Consider the following 15,924-nt stretch of genomic DNA (forward strand, 5'->3'; position numbering starts at 1 on the left):
ACAGGTCGAACTCCGTCTGGAGACTTCGTCTCTCCCTGAATAGTCCCTCATCAGGAGCCTCTGCATATCTCCTGTCCACCCTTAAAATCTCCCCCACTAACCTCTCCCTTTCCCTGCCCTCTCTCTTCACCCTATGAGCCCTGATGGAGATTAATTCTCCCCTGACCACCGCCTTCAGCGCCTCCCATACTACTCCCACCTGCACCTCCCCATTGTCATTGGCCTCCAGATACCTTTCGATGCACCCCCGCACACTCCCACACACTTCCTCGTCTGCCAGCAGTCCCACATCCAACCGCCACAACGGGCATTGGTCCCTCTCCTCCCCCAGCTGTAGCTCCACCAATGCGGGGCATGGTCTAAAATGGCTATGGCCGAATACTCCGTTCCCTCCAGTTTCGGGATCAATGCCCTGCCCAGAACAAAAAAATCTATCCGGGAGTAGGCCTTGTGCACGTGGAAGAAAAAAGAACATTCTCTGACCAAAGGCCTGGCAAATCTCCACGGATCTACTCCCCCCATCTGATCCATAAACCCCCTAAGCACCTTGGCCGCAGCCGGCCTCTTCCCCGTCCTAGATCTGGAGCGATCTAATGCTGGGTCCAGCACCGTGTTAAAATCCCCACCCATTATCAAGCTCCCTACCTCCAAGTCTGGAATACGCCCCAACATCCGTTTCATGAATCCAGCATCGTCCCAGTTTGGGGCATATACATTCACCAGTACCACCTTCGCCCCCTGCAACCTACCGCTCACCATCACGTATCAGCCTCCATTGTCCGCTACTATGTTCTTGGCCTCAAACGACACCCGCTTCCCCACCAATATTGCCACCCCTCTATTCTTCGCATCCAGCCCCGAATGGAACACCTGTCCTACCCATCCCTTCCTTAACCTGACCTGATCTGCCACCTTCAGATGTGTCTCCTGGAGCATAGCCACGTCTGCCTTCAGTCCCTTTAGGTGCGCGAACACTCGGGCCCTCTTTACCGGCCCATTTAGGCCTCTCACATTCCACGTGATCAGCCGGATTGGGGGGCTACCCCCCCCCCCCCCCCCCCCCCCCCCCACCCACCGTGGATGCAATAGTTAAGTTGTGGAGTAATCAGAGTTTAATTCAACTCCACAATTCCCTGTGGTAGAAAGTTCCACATTTGAGTAAAGAGGCTTCTTCTGAAATCCTTATGCAATTTATTGGTGATAATTTTACATTCATACCCCTTAATTTTGGACTCGCCCAGAAGTGAAACGATCTTTCCTATGTCTACCCCGTTGAAGCCCTTCATTATTTTAAAGGGCACTATCAGGTCACCTCAGCCTTCTTACTAGTACCTGTAGCAGGGGGTAAAAGGAAAAGATTGTAAGCACGTCTAGATGCAGAACCTACTCTGAACCAACAACGATTTTTAGTCTTAACTTCAGCAGAACTATTTCTGCTCCACCAGTTTGAAGTTTGAATGTCAACTGCAATTTTGTGAATGAAATTGCCAAGTTGTATTGAACATGACCAAACTCAATTAAGTAGAACTCTTACAGCCAGGAGCCATGCAAAGCTTTTCCACAATACTTGAGAGAGGATGGCTAAATATTTAACAACTTTGTACAGCTAATAAATCCAAAAAGGAATTCAGGGCAGACTTCTTTATCCCAAGTTTGGTCAGAGAGTGGAACTCGCTGCTACAGGGAGTGGTTGAGGTGAATAGCGTGGATGCATTTAAAGGGAGCTAGGTGGCGGAGAAAGGAACAGCAAGATTTCTGGAGAGTGTGTTTCAACAAAGGGCGGGAGGAGGCTCGTGTGGAGCACCGGATGGACCAATTGGGCTGATTGGTCTGTTTCTGTGCTGTAAATGCAATGTAATAACCATCTGGAGAAGCAACTTGTATTAGTTAGTACTCAACTTTGCTCATCTTAGATTCTTAAAATAGGTGGGTCTTATTCTTAGTGCTTTTTAATGTGTGAATCAATGAACTTAAGTAAGTTTTCATCCATCCCACTGGAACAACATTTCCCCTAATCCTTATGGGCTAATTTTTGTAATGATAGGAAGATCAACTGTTGCCATCATGTGCAGTGCTTGAAATTTATATCCGTAACATTTGCCCCCTCTGTTAAACATCTCCTTCAGGCTGAGGAAAGCCATGTACATTTGGGAGACATCCTGATTGGCGATAATAAGTCAGACGATCTTGTACTGGTCAATAATGGGCCATGCTCTTTGAACTTTGTGTTGAACGTGAAGCAGGACATCACTGGACCAAGTGACCCCGATGAGGTTGCGAAAGATCCGATGGGTAAGTTGGTGGGATAAAAATGTGGTATTTTGCTATTGACAAATTGAACTTTGGTTCCAAATGCCTGTCAATGGAAGATGGAAAGGGTCACTGAGGGTGTTAAGGAACTTAGACATCTTAGGCAAGAGTGAACTCGAGTAAGAGGAGGATGTGAATTAAGACTTTCAAAACGGTGGAGAGGAGGGTGTATGCAATTAATGTTTGGTGCTTAAAGAAGCAAGAAACTTAAAGCAGGCTAGGGCCATATTAACATCAAAAGAAAAAGGTTCACTTAGTTGATTCCTGGGTTGAGGGTGTCTTCCTATGAGGACAGATTGAGCAGAATAGGCCTATATTCCCTAGAATTTAGAAGACTGAGAAATTACGACCAGGATTCTCCAGGGCTGCCCTCTAAGCCATGGGATTCACGATGGCGTGCAGAATCCTGGGTCGGGCCAAAATCAGGATTCGCACTGGGTGTCAAACGGGTCGTCAATCTCCTGGCCCACCCCGCCAGCAATAATGGGTTTCCTGACGTCCCCGACGGGCATCCTGTCCTGACCTGACGGAAACATTTAATTAGCACCGTTTAGCATATAATTGGTGGGCAGCATGCCCGATTCACTTGTCAGCTGGGATACTCCAGCTCTGCAGCCAAGAGTTCCACCAACGCGAATTGGTGCAAGTCCTGAGGAAGGTGGACCTGGCGGCTTGCAGTCAGGGTGACAAGTGGTAGGTACCCTCCCAACAATTGCCTCCAGGGTGCCGAGCGGGGTCCTTCATTGGAGGTGGGATCAGCTGGGCTTGTGCTGGACTGGTGGGGCTAGGGTCAGAGTCTTTCCTGGGATGGCGCTCGCTTGACTGTTCTCCCCTTTAAATCCATTATACAGTCACTGGTACCTAAAAATTAAAGTTTTCTCTAAATAAAGTCTCACTGGTACCCCTAAACTCATTTTGTCTCAGAAAAACACATCTCATAATAAAGTGAAAGTGATCCCATCTGTCCTCTTAAACCCTTTTAAAGCGTCTGGCAGTATGCCAAGTTTAAAGGACTATGAGATGAAGGTAAAGGAATCCCTTTAAAGTGCTGGAAACCATGTTGAGACTGCCCCCAACACCTGCTCTTTTCAGGAAGTACTTGAGAACAAAGAGACAGCCTCATAAAGAAATTGTGGTTAGAAAACCAGCTGCTCCCCTGAGTTAATGCATCCCTGCAGAGCTATATAAATCAGCAATCCAAATCTCCCCTTTGAAACTGCCTCGGCTTGTGAATCAAAAAACGTTTAGCAGGTCACGGTGTGTGAAATATCATGCAAATAATGCAGTTCAAAGCTTTTGGCCTTCTAGGCATACACACAAGCTTTTATACTTTAAAGGGCAATGAAACTAACTGAGAAAACCACTTCAAAGGTTTCCACCACTTTAAAGGGATTTGTTTTACCTTCACCTCACAGACCTTTAAATGTGGCGTCCTGACAGTTTTTTAAAGGGTTTCGGGGTATAAATGGGATCCATTTAACTTTATTACGAGAAATATATATTTCTGAGATACTGACTGACTATTTAATGGATTCAGGGGTGCAGATGAGAAACTTTCACTTTATGATGGGAAAAGATACTGAGTGACTGTTTAATTGGTTTAAAAGCTGCAGATGGGGAGAGCAGCAAAATGAGTCTCATCCCAAGAGAGACCCCTGACCTGAGCCCTTCCAGCCCAGTAGCCTAGAGCAAACCCCTTTGACACCTACCTCCCATGAAGAACCGTCCTTGGCATCTCCGTGTCTGCGTGGGTTTCCTCCGGGTGCTCCGGTTTCCTCCCACAGGTCCCGAAAGACGTGCTTGTTAGATGAATTGGACATTCTGAATTCTCCCTCTGTGTACCCGAACAGGCTCCGGAATGTGGCGACGAGAGGCTTTTCACAGTAACTTCATTGCAGTGTTAATGTAAGCCTGCTTGTGACAAAAATTATTATTGAAGATTATTATTAAGGATTGTGGAACTATGTTGGGGAGATGCTGTTAGGATTAAAATTAATCTGATTGAATGACAGCAGAACAGGCTATGTGTTCCCTGTGTTAAGACCCATCCCTTATTGCTGAATAAATCTCATGATTTTTTTTGTTGAAAATGCATGTTTTCTCAGCTTTTAAATTTAAATCTCCGCATGGCACAATACCAGCGAGGTCAAAAGTCAGTTTCAGATTCACCGTCTGGCCTGTTCGAAGGCTTCATTACTCTTGGACAGTTAGCACCAAGATTATCTCTGCTAAAGGTGAGTACTTTTTTTATATTTGTAAATTAGATACTGGCCTTTTGTGTCTGGTGCCTTGCTCCACATCTGGTTAAGATTGAAAGGATGAAAGTTTTATTCAATCTTGGTTGTAAGCGTCACGTGCAATTCACTCAATTTGGCTCCCAGCGAGATCGGACCAACAGCACAAAATTGCCCCTTAATTGGTGCTTATTGACATCATAATTGATCTTGCAAGTTACTTAGTCCAAGGCAACAAATGCTGGTTTTACCAGCGATGCCCGCATCCCAAGGAAAAATGAAGAAAAAAGACGAGTAAAGAATTTTTGATGTGTGAGATAGGGAAATCTTACATTCTTATAACATCTTTCATGACCTTAGGACATCCCAAAGTGCTTTAAAACTAATTATGTACTTTTTGAAGCATGGCCACCGTTGTAATGTAGGAAACATGGCAACTAATATGAGCATATTAAGTTCCCACAAACAGAAATGTGATCATTTACATTTGATGATGTTCGTTGAGGGATATATTTTGGCCAGAAAACTAGAAAGAATGCCCCTACTTTTCTTAAAATAGTGCCATGGAACGTTTTAGATCCACCTCAGGGCACAGATACGGCCTTGGTTTGATAGCTCATCCTAAAGACAGTACCTGAACAACACAGCACTCATTCAGCACTGCACTGGACTGGAATGACGACCTAGGTTATAGGCTCAAGTCTCTAAAACGCAACTCAAGCTTACATCCTTCTGACTCTGAGCTGTAAGCTCATGACGTTGGATTTTTGATAAAGGCCTGTCTATTACATAATTTTTCTTATTTGTTCATGGGATTTGGGTGTCGCCGGCTGGACCATAATTTAATGGCCATCCCTAATTTCCCTTGGGCAGCATGGTAGCATTGTGGATAGCACAATTGCTTCACAGCTCCAGGTCCCAGGTTCGATTCCGGCTTGGGTCACTGTCTGTGCGGAGTCTACACGTCCTCCCCGTGTGTGCGTGGGTTTCCTCCGGGTGCTCCGGTTTCCTCCCACAGTCCAAAGATGTGCAGGTTAGGTGGATTGGCCATGCTAAATTGCCCTTAGTGTCCAGAATTGCCCATAGTGTTGGGTGTGGTTGCTGGGTTATGGGGATAGGGTGGAGTTGTGGACCTTGGGTAGGTTGCTCTTTCCAAGAGCCGGTGCAGACTCGATGGGCCGAATGGCCTCCTTCTGCACTGTAAATTCTATGAATCTATGAATTGAGAAGGTGGTGGTGAGTTGCCTTCTTGAACCTGCTGGAGTCCTTACATTGTAGGAACACCCACAATGCTGATGGGAAGGAAGTTCCAGGATTTGAACCCGGTGACAATGAATGAATGGTTATGTTCTTGAAAGGCAGGGGAATGTGTTATTTGTGTCAGCTTCTGGCTACTGTTGAGTAAAGAGTCAAAAGTTCTGCTCCTTTTCACAAACACCTTTATTTTCCTTGAACACACTCTATACAAACTCTATCACCATATCACATGCCACAAGAGTCACCTGCAACGCCTTTACATAACGGAGTCATTTTTTGGATACTTAACATCAATGAGACATCTATTGGAATGTCTCTTAACCCATTCTTTAACAGTCTCCCCTTCCTTGGAGAAAAAAAATAATTTGGTAAATATTGATTTCCCCCAAAATTACAAGAAACTCAAAGACACAAGCTGTTCCCCCCCTTTTTAAAAAAAAGTCACAGAAACAGGCGCACTTCACTAATAATGTCCAAATGTTTCTGTGAACTAGCCCCTCTTTTCGTAAAACAGTCGGACAATTGATAGCTACTGCCGACCCATTTAGCTTTTGCTATCTCCCCTCTGTCCAACATCCGCTTCAAACTTGCGATGTCTATCCTGAACCTTTTCTCATTCACCCTTTTTGTAGAGTGCACATTTTCCCACAGGGATTTATTGTCAATGTGACACTCAATGGATATGTTCCCCAAATCCCCTAATCCCAAAATGTCTGTCAATATCTGGGATATATAAAAGCCATATCCACCGCCTCTACAAGGCTTAACGTCTCAGCAGCCAAAGTGCTTTTGACCGCTCTCCTTATTTTCTTTATTTCCCACACAATAGGGCAACATTTACTATTGTTCCCCAAAAGGAAAATTATAAAACCTTCTGCGGTTTTAGGACGCATCACTATAAACTATGAGTTTCAAGTGCCTAAGATCACCTAAAACCGGGAACTTCAAAACACACGCCAGGGGCTGTTTAGCACAGGGCTAAATCGCTGGCTTTGAAAGCAGACCAAGGCAGGCCAGCAGCACGGTTCAATTCCCGTAACAGCATACCCGAACAGGCGCCGGAATGTGGCGACTAGGGGCTTTTCACAGTAACTTCATTTGAAGCCTACTTGTGACAATAAGCGATTTTCATTTCATTTCATTTCATATTTTTAGTTTGACCAAAGCTTTACTTGGATCGGATTGGATTGGATTTTGTTTAATGTCACGTGTACTGAGGTACAGTGAAAAGTATTTTTCTGCGAGCAGCTCAACAGATCATTAAGTACATGAAAAGAAAAGGTTATAAAAGAAAATACATAATAAGGCAACACAAGGTACACAATGTAACTACATAAACACCATCATCGGGTGAAGCATACAGGGGTGCAGTGTTAATGAGGTCAGTCCATAAGAGGATCGTTTAGGAGTCTGGTAACAGCATAACCCGGTCGTTTAGGAGTCTGGTAACAGGTAACTTGCACTTTAGGTCTTCCACTTTAGGATCATTCATTTTTGGACTCAACTCTAAGACATCAAAACTAACGTCCGGTCTAGTCTGTCTACCTAACCAATTCAATTGCCCAATTACACTACGCAATTGCTCTTTTTCCATCTTTGAAATCACTGCGTCTTCTTGTGAAACCCGACCACGACTAATTACTATTGGGCTGATGCTGTCCAAATAAGATTGCTGGCATAAAGTTGCACCTAACTTAGTCTGTCAGATAGAGGAATCTTTTTCACGCCCAGAGCACATGATGTCAGTGTAGGGGGTACGTGACCTGCTCTATGGCGCCGCTTCTGGAGAGAAGACGCCATTGGTATGTTTAAAAGAATCTGCTCCTGGGTCAGTGCGCTGATTTCAGGAGAAGGCGGTCTGTCTCGCTGTGCTCCGGGCCTGTGCACAGCTGAGGGAGCACGCCTGCGCAGGACGGTCGGCATTCTGAAAGCCGGTCGCAACCAGCATTTTTGAAAGCCGATTGTGGCCGTTGAGCACTTCTTCCCGGGAATGCTGCAACCAATGGCCCCGTGACACTCCCGACTGCTGCCGCGACCCACCCGCGGGTCACGACCCTGAGTTTGAAAATGACTTATCTGAGGAACCTTGATGAGTTGCTGCACTGTTTCTTGTAGATGGCCGACAATGCTTCCACTGTGCATAAGGGATGGATAGTGTGCCAATCAAGTGGGCTGCTTTGTCCTGGGTGACATCATGTGTTGTTGGAGCGGCACTCACCCAAGCAAGTGGAGAGTATTTAATTACATTCATGACTTGTGCCTTGTCGATGGTGGACAGGCTTTGGAGAGTCAGGAGATGAGCTATTCTCTGCAGTGTTCCCAGCCACTGACCTGCTCTTGTAGCCTCAGCAGTTATATGTCAAGTCTAGTTTACTCTCTGGTCCATAGTAATCTCCAGGATGTTGATAGAGAACATGAACATAGAACATACAACGCAGAAGGAGGCTATTCGGCCCATCGAGTCTGCACCGACCCACTTAAGCCCCCACTTCCACCCTACCCCCGTAACCCAATAACCCCACCTAACCTTTTTGGTCAGTAAGGGCAATTTATCATGGCCAATCCACCTAACCTGCACGTCGTTGGACTGTGGGAGGAAATCGGAGCACCCGGAGGAAACCCACACAGACACGGGGAGAACGGGCAGTCTCCGCACAGACAGTGACCCAGCGGGGAATCGGACCTGGGACCCTGGCGTTGTGAAGCCACAGTGCTATCCACCCGTGCTACCGTGCTGCCCTGTGCTACCGTGCTGCCCTGTACTACCGTGCTGAGAGTGGGGGATTTAGTGATAGTGATGCCATTGAATGTCATGGGGAGATTGTTAAATTCTCTCTTGCCGGAGATGGTGATTACCTGGTACTTGTGTGGCGCAAATGTTACTTAACACTTATCAGTCCAAGCCTGAATATTGACTGGGCCACGCTGCATATGGACACAGATTGCTTCAAATGATCTTAACTGTTGTGCATTGTGTAATGTTTTAGTGCTGGAGCCTGATGAAAGTGAGGAGGGAAACCCGATGTGTTGTGTGACAGCAGACGGAGTCTATCCAATGGTATTCATTTCGGATGCTCGTTGCCTGGGGAGCATAAGAGGCATCAGCAAGCAGCAACTCTGGCGTCTCTTTTCGCTTGACACACTCAATGAGTACCTGCAGCGCGATCCTACTGGGGGTGAGCTGCTGTACCGGGTGCCAACCAGACACAGGTGAGAAAATATGCCCCAAATACATAAAGAGCGACTGACAATGTGGACAGACTGGGCTCGATAATTGGTACCAGAAGGCAGGATGAACTGGATGAGCTTTTGCTTCTTCACTCTAATACTTGTTGTAAAAAATGTAATGCTTCAAAGGCTGTCAAGGGTTTAGAGAGGGCGCAGAGGAGATCCACCAGAGCTGAGGAACTTAGAGAAACGTAGAGAGGTTTAGAGAAGCTGTGGTTGTTCTCCTTAAAGTGGAGAAGATTAAGGGAGGATATAAAAGCGCTGTTCAAAATTTTGAGGGGTTTTGATAGTGTAGATGGGGAAACCCGTTTCCGCTGACAGGAGACTCGGTACCCAGAACACAGATTTATGGTATTCATGAAAAAAATCAGGACAGGAGGTGGCCTTTTTTTTTTACATAGCACGTTATGCTGACACTTTCTAAAAAGGTGGTAGAAGCAGATTCAGTGGTGACGTTCAAAAATATCGGCCGGGATTCTCTAAAAATGGGGCTATGTCCCCACGCCGGCAGGAAAACCAGCGCCAACGACACCGGTGACAACGGCCCCTGAAAATGAGGAATTCTCACCTTTCTAGGGGATAGGTTGCCGCCGGAGTTGTTCCCGCAGCTCCAGTGGGCGGGGAATGGCCAGCACGGTTCCGCGCATGCGCAGGACGACCGGCGTGATCTCGCGCACGCCGGAACGGCCAGAGTATGTCCGCGCATGCGCGGGTGTTCCCTTCTCCGCGCTGGCCCCCAGGCAATATGGCGGAGCCCTACAGGGGCCCGGCGAGGAGTAAAGTAGGCCACCACGGAATTAGCCCGCCAGACGATCGGTAGGCCCCGATCGCGGGCCAGGCCACTGTGGGGGCCCCCCCTCGGCCCCCCGCACACTTACCTTCCAGGTCCCGCCCTGTGTGAGGTGAGGAATCCACGCCGGCGGGTCTCGGCCAAACTCGTTGGCCTCGAGGCCCATCGGGATCTGGAGAATCCATGGGAGGGGGGGGGTGCTGTCAATGGCCCCCGAATGGTGCGGCAGGAATCCTGTGGGCGCCCCAAAAAATGGCGCCGGATAATACGAAAACCGGCAGCGGGGCGCGATTCTCGAGACCCCCCCCCCTCCGGGGATTCCCCGACCCGGCGCCGGGTCAGAGAATCTCGGCCACAATCTTTCAATAAGACAGCACAGCAACAGTGAACCACATAAACTCCTACGGCACTGAAGGAGATAATGATTTATATGTTTCTACAATCTGCTGCCCATCTATCCAACCTGTCTCTGACAGTTTTCCACACCCTGATCCCATTCACAGTCCTTTGCCACAATTTCTCATACTCTGTAATTGCGTCACTTCAAATTTCAATATTGTTCCCGTAACAGCCTCCCCGAACAGGCGCCGGAATGTGGCGACTAGGGGCTTTTCACAGTAACTTCATTTGAAGCCTACTTGTGACAATAAGCGATTTTCATTTCATTTTCATTTCATTCTTGTGTCTGAAGACTCCCAAATCAGAAGAAATTGTTTCTCTCTATCTACCTTATCAAATCCTTTAATTAAATCCTCCACAATAGTCCTCAACACCGGGGCCCCACAAGGCTGCATACTTAGCCCCCTACTCTACTCCCTGTACACACACGACTGCGTGGCAAAACCTGGTTCCAACTCCATCTACAAGTTTGCTGACGATACGACCATAGTGGGCCGAATCTCGAATAACGACGAGTCCGAATACAGGAGGGGGATAGAGAACCTAGTGGAGTAGTGTAGCGACAACAATCTCTCCCTCAATGCCAACAAAACTATAGAGCTGGTAATTGACTTCAGGAAGCAAAGTACTGTACACACCCCTGTCAGCATCAACGGGGCCGAGGTGGAGATGGTTAGCAGTTTCAAATTCCTAGGGGTGCACATCTCCAAAAATCTGTCCTGGTCCACCCACGTCGACGCTACCACCAAGAAAGCACAACAGCGTCTGTACTTCCTCAGGAAACTAAGGAAATTCGGCATGTCCACATTAACCCTTACCAACTTTTACAGATGCACCATAGAAAGCATCCTATCGGGCTGCATCACAGCCTGGTATGGCAACTGCTCGGCCCAGGACCGCAAGAAACTTCACCTCCCATCCATTGACTCCATCTACACCTCCTGCTGCCTGGGGAAAGCGGGCAGCATAATCAAAGATCCCTCCCACCCGGCTTACTCACTCTTCCAACTTCTTCCATCGGGCAGGAGATACAGAAGTCTGAGAACACGCACGAACAGACTCAAAAACAGCTTCTTCCCCACTGTCACCAGGCTCCTAAATGACCCTCTTATGGACTGACCTCATTAACACGACACCCTGTATGCTTCATCCGATGCCAGTGCTTATGTAGTTACATTGTATATGTTGTGTTGCCCTATTATGTATTTTCTTTTATTCCCTTTTCTTCTCATGTGCTGAATGATCTGTTGAGCTGCTCGCAGAAAAATACTTTTCACTGTACCTCGGTACACATGACAATAAGCAAATCCAATCCCATTATCCTTTAATTATCTTAAACACCTTGGTTAGTTATCCCTCAATCTTCCGTTGGCAAGAGAATATTCGCCTCTTGTCATACAAAGTCAGGAAACGCCTCCATTTTGTATCGCTCAGGAAGTAAGCTTTTGTGATGTGTCCAAAGAGCTGCAGGAACTTTATTTGGTTTACTTTAAACAGGCCATGGATTTCGGCATGAGCATGGTGGACCAAATGGACTTCATCTTTGCCATAAATTCCACCTTTCCCTTTGAAGCTCCATTAAACCTGCACAATTATCTATGTTGACCCTGTTGAGTCCCGTTTCATTTTTGCGAATCAATGCCGCACACTCCTCGGAAGTTAATATATCCTTCCTGAGCGCGTTGGCCGGAACCAAATACATTTATTCCTGACCTGGTATAGCCTGAACTTAATGTAACTGTAGCATAGCTTCTACCCATTTTGTATTGCAGATTTTGTATATTCAACATCTCTAAGTTTCTCAGATACAGGGGACAAATACTGAGACATTTTCCTGAGCCCTTCAACTTAAATTATAATTTATGGCTAACTTGCTGGGAGTGCAAGCTGAAAGAGATGTGGTGAAGGCAACAGGACATTTTAGTGAGCAAAGATCACCATCCTGAATAGGACCAACAGGGCATCTCCTTAACTATTTAAGGACTGAGAAAGAAACAGAGGAAAGCAGAGAAGGAAACAGGGTGCATTAGAGTCAAATCAGGTGGGCGACACATTGCACAGTGGTTAGCACTGCTGGCTCGCGGCGCTGAGGACCCGGGTTCGATCCCTGACCTGGGTCACTGTCCGTGTGGAGTTTGCACATTCTCCCCGTGCCTGTGTGGGTCTCATCCCCATAACCCAAAGATGTGCAGGTTAGGTGGATTGGCCACGCTAAATTGCCCCTTAGTTGGAAAAGTAACTATTGGGTACTCTAAATTTATTTTGAAAGAATAAGAGTCAAATGAGGTACAGAAAGGGATATAAAGCGAGGAATGGGAAAACTGGATAAAAAGAGGGAAAAATTGGCAGTCAGCAAAAGTAAGAAATAAATACTTCTTAAAAAGTCTCAATGCAGAATTTACTACCTGCAGGAATGAGATTCAATAGTTTAAAATGTTTGCTTTCTGGGCTGGGGTTTTTGATTGGCGCTGCTTTAGTAAATATTGTTGTTAAAAGCGTACTTGCATTGTTTATTGTGAACGCTACCTTTTTGTAGCATGTCTGTGTGGGCAATTAACCTGGAAATCCAGAGCTTGACGGAGAGCTGCTGTTTGTGGGAGAGAGGCAGCGGAGCAGCATAAATCAGCCAGAAAATTCTGGACATTCACAACTCGCATTATATCTCTTCATCTTCTAAACCTGCTGGCCAGATGGCCCATTATTGAGTGTTGTGTGAACTACATTTTTCTCTCAAGTAAGATTTGGCCAACAGTCTTTTCTGCTTTCCGTCCAGCACAAATCGATGCCCCTCTGTGTCCACTCCAGTGATGGTAGACTTCAACTTTGGAGCAGCGCCCATCTGTTCAGACCCATCCATTGTTCTGCTAATGATGGAGAACAAGGAGGTGACCCCCACCAACTGGTAGGTACCACACGTTTTGGGAAGGGAGAAGGAACTGAGCTTGTGTAATCGAATTCCAGAGGAAAATCATAACGTGCTAATTTCTACATTTGCGTCACCCGAAACATGTAGATTCAATTTCACTGGGTGGAGAGGAAAGCCTTGGTGTGGTGCTATGCCTGGGAGTCATATAATTGGATGGTGTGAGACCTCTGTGGTAAACCACTGTTACACCTGTATTAGGTGATGTAAGGTAGGACCTGTACTACAGGTTTGCCGGTAGCCCCTGCCTGCTGGCTCCGCCCAGTAGGAGGAGTATAAATATGCGTGCCCTCTATTCAGCAGCCATTTCGCCAGCTGCTGTGGGAGGCCACACATCTTACTGCAATAAAGCCACACTTGTATCCAACCTGAGTCTTTGTACAATTGATCGTGCATCAATTTATTGCCGTAAGATTTTCTATAAGGTGGACCTCCGAATCAAACCAGATCGCCTGCAGCTGGATCCGCAATCGAGCGACGCCAGAAAGGACTTTAATCACTGGCTAGCCTGCTTCGAGGCCGATATCAACTCAGCGACCATCCCTCTGATGGAGGCTCAGAAGATACAGATCCTGGACTCAAGGTTGAGCTCCAGCGTGTTTCCGCTGATCCAGGACGTCCCGAACTATGCGGACGCCATGGCGCTCCTCAAAGAAAACTACGCACAGAAAACGAACACGCTCTTCGCCAGGCACGTACTCGCCACTCGTTCTTAACTCCCTGGTGAGTCCATAGAAAACTTCTGGCAGGCCCTAATCCCACTCGTCCGGGACTGTGACTCTCAGGCTGTTACGGCCACCGAACAGTCTAACCTCCTTATGCGCGATGCTTTTGTAACGGGGATTGGGTCGGACTTCATTTGCCAAAGGCTGCTTGAAGGGGCCATGCTCGACCTAGCGGGGACTAAGAAGCTAGCACTCTCCATGGCGGTCGCCTCACATAATGCTCAGGCGTACCCCTCCGGCCGCGCGGCCCACCCCTCCTATCCCTCGTGGACCCACAAACGGTCGCTCCAGCCGGGGCTTTACCCAGCCAATACGCCTGCGCCACATGCCAATCCGTGCACCCCGCGGGTCCCCGATGTTACTTCTGCGGCCAGCAGAAGCACCTTCGCCAACGCTGCCCGGCCCGCGCTGCCATTTGCAAGGCTTGCAGCAAAAAGGGCCACTTCGCCGCGGTGTGCCAGGCCCACGCAGTCGCCGCTATCGCCCCCTCCCCCCTGACCCACACACAATTGGCGCCGCCATCTTCATCCCGGACCAATTGGCCAATGGGCGCCGCCATCTTCACCTCCCGGGGCCGCAAGCGGCCAGTGGGTGCCGTCATCTCCCCGCCCCCCCCGCAGTCCACGTGCGGCCCATGGGCGCCGCCATCTTGTCTAGCCCCCGCAACGTGCGCCCCCATGGGCACCGCCATCTTCTCCAGCCCCCGCAACGTGCGGCGCACGGGCACCGCCATTTTGTCCCCCACAGGATCTTCATCTTGTCTTCCCCACGGGGCATGGACGGCGACAACATTCCACGACTTGGGCCCCCCACGCTCTCCATCTTCGGACACCAGCGACGACCAACCGCAGCTCGCCTCAATGACGCTCGACCAGTCTCGTCCATACAACCTGGCCACCGCCTCGACTACGGTGAAAATCAACGGCCACGTGATCTCTTGCCTGCTGGACTGCGGGAGCACCGAATGCTTCATCCACCCGGATATGGTAAGGGTCTGTTCCCTCGCGGTCAACCCCGCCAATCAAAGAATCTCTCTGGCCTCTGGATCCCATTCTGTCCCGATCTGGGGGTTCTGCACGGTCACTCTCATGGTCCAGGGCATGGAATTCAGTGGCTTCCGCCTCTATGTCCTTCCTAATCTCTGCGCTGCACTACTACTAGGCCTGGGCTTCCAGTGCAATCTCCAGAGCCTCACCCTCAAATTCGGCGGGCGCCTACCACCCCTCACTGTGTGCGGCCTCGCGACCCTAAAGGTCGACCCAACCTCCCTCTTTGCCGATCTAACTTCGGATTGCAAACCAGTTGCCACCAGGAGCAGACGGTACAGCACCCAGGACAAGACCTTCATCAGGTCCGAGGTCCAGCGGCTGCTTCGGGAGGGCATCATCGAGGCCAGCAACAGCCCCTGGAGAGCTCAAGTGGTAGTCGTTAAAACTGGGGAGAAATACAGAATGGTCATGGACTACAGCCAGACCATCAATCGGTACACGCAGCTCGATGCGTACCCCCTCCCACGCATATCTGATATGGTCAATGAGATTGCGCAGTACCGGGTCTTCTCAACGATAGGTCTAAAATCCGCTTACCACCAGCTCCCCATTCGTAAATCGGACCGTCCATTCACTGCTTTCGAGGCGGACGGTTGTCTCTATCACTTCCTCAGGGTTCCCTTCGACATCACTAACGGGGTCGCGGTCTTCCAAAGGGAGATGAACCAAAAGGTCGACCGGTATGGTTTGCGGGCCACCTTTCCGTACCTAGACAACGTCACCATCTGCGGCCATGATCAGCAGGACCACGATGGCAACCTTGCTAAATTTCTCCGCACCGCCACTCTCCTCAACCTCACCTACAACAAGGAGAAGTGCGTGTTCAGCATCCTCGGCTATGTTGTCCAGAACGGAGTTCTGGGGTCTGATCCCGACCGCATGCGCCCTCTCATGGAGCTTCCCCTCCCCCACTGCCCCAAGACCCTCAAACGCTGCCTGGGGTTCTTCTCCTACTATGCCCAGTGGTCCCAAACTACGCGGACAAGGCCCGCCCACTCTTTCAGTCCAC

At 48.5% G+C, this 15,924-nt stretch overlaps 1 protein-coding gene across 2 annotated transcripts in view; it reads left to right on the forward strand.

Annotated features, from left to right (window-relative positions):
• The window catches only part of cfap65 (cilia and flagella associated protein 65), a 243,182-nt gene that overhangs the window by 115,813 nt on the left and 111,445 nt on the right, over nucleotides 1–15,924 (forward strand). For both annotated transcript variants that reach the window (XM_072469307.1, XM_072469318.1), the window contains exons 16-19: nucleotides 2,127–2,292; nucleotides 4,416–4,544; nucleotides 8,789–9,011; nucleotides 12,992–13,120. In XM_072469307.1, the coding sequence (XP_072325408.1) occupies nucleotides 2,127–2,292; nucleotides 4,416–4,544; nucleotides 8,789–9,011; nucleotides 12,992–13,120 (647 nt within the window). The remainder of the gene's footprint in view (nucleotides 1–2,126; nucleotides 2,293–4,415; nucleotides 4,545–8,788; nucleotides 9,012–12,991; nucleotides 13,121–15,924) is intronic.

This window comes from Scyliorhinus torazame, chromosome 2 (assembly GCF_047496885.1).
Source record: "Scyliorhinus torazame isolate Kashiwa2021f chromosome 2, sScyTor2.1, whole genome shotgun sequence".
In the NCBI taxonomy this organism is placed as follows: Eukaryota; Metazoa; Chordata; class Chondrichthyes; order Carcharhiniformes; family Scyliorhinidae; genus Scyliorhinus; species Scyliorhinus torazame.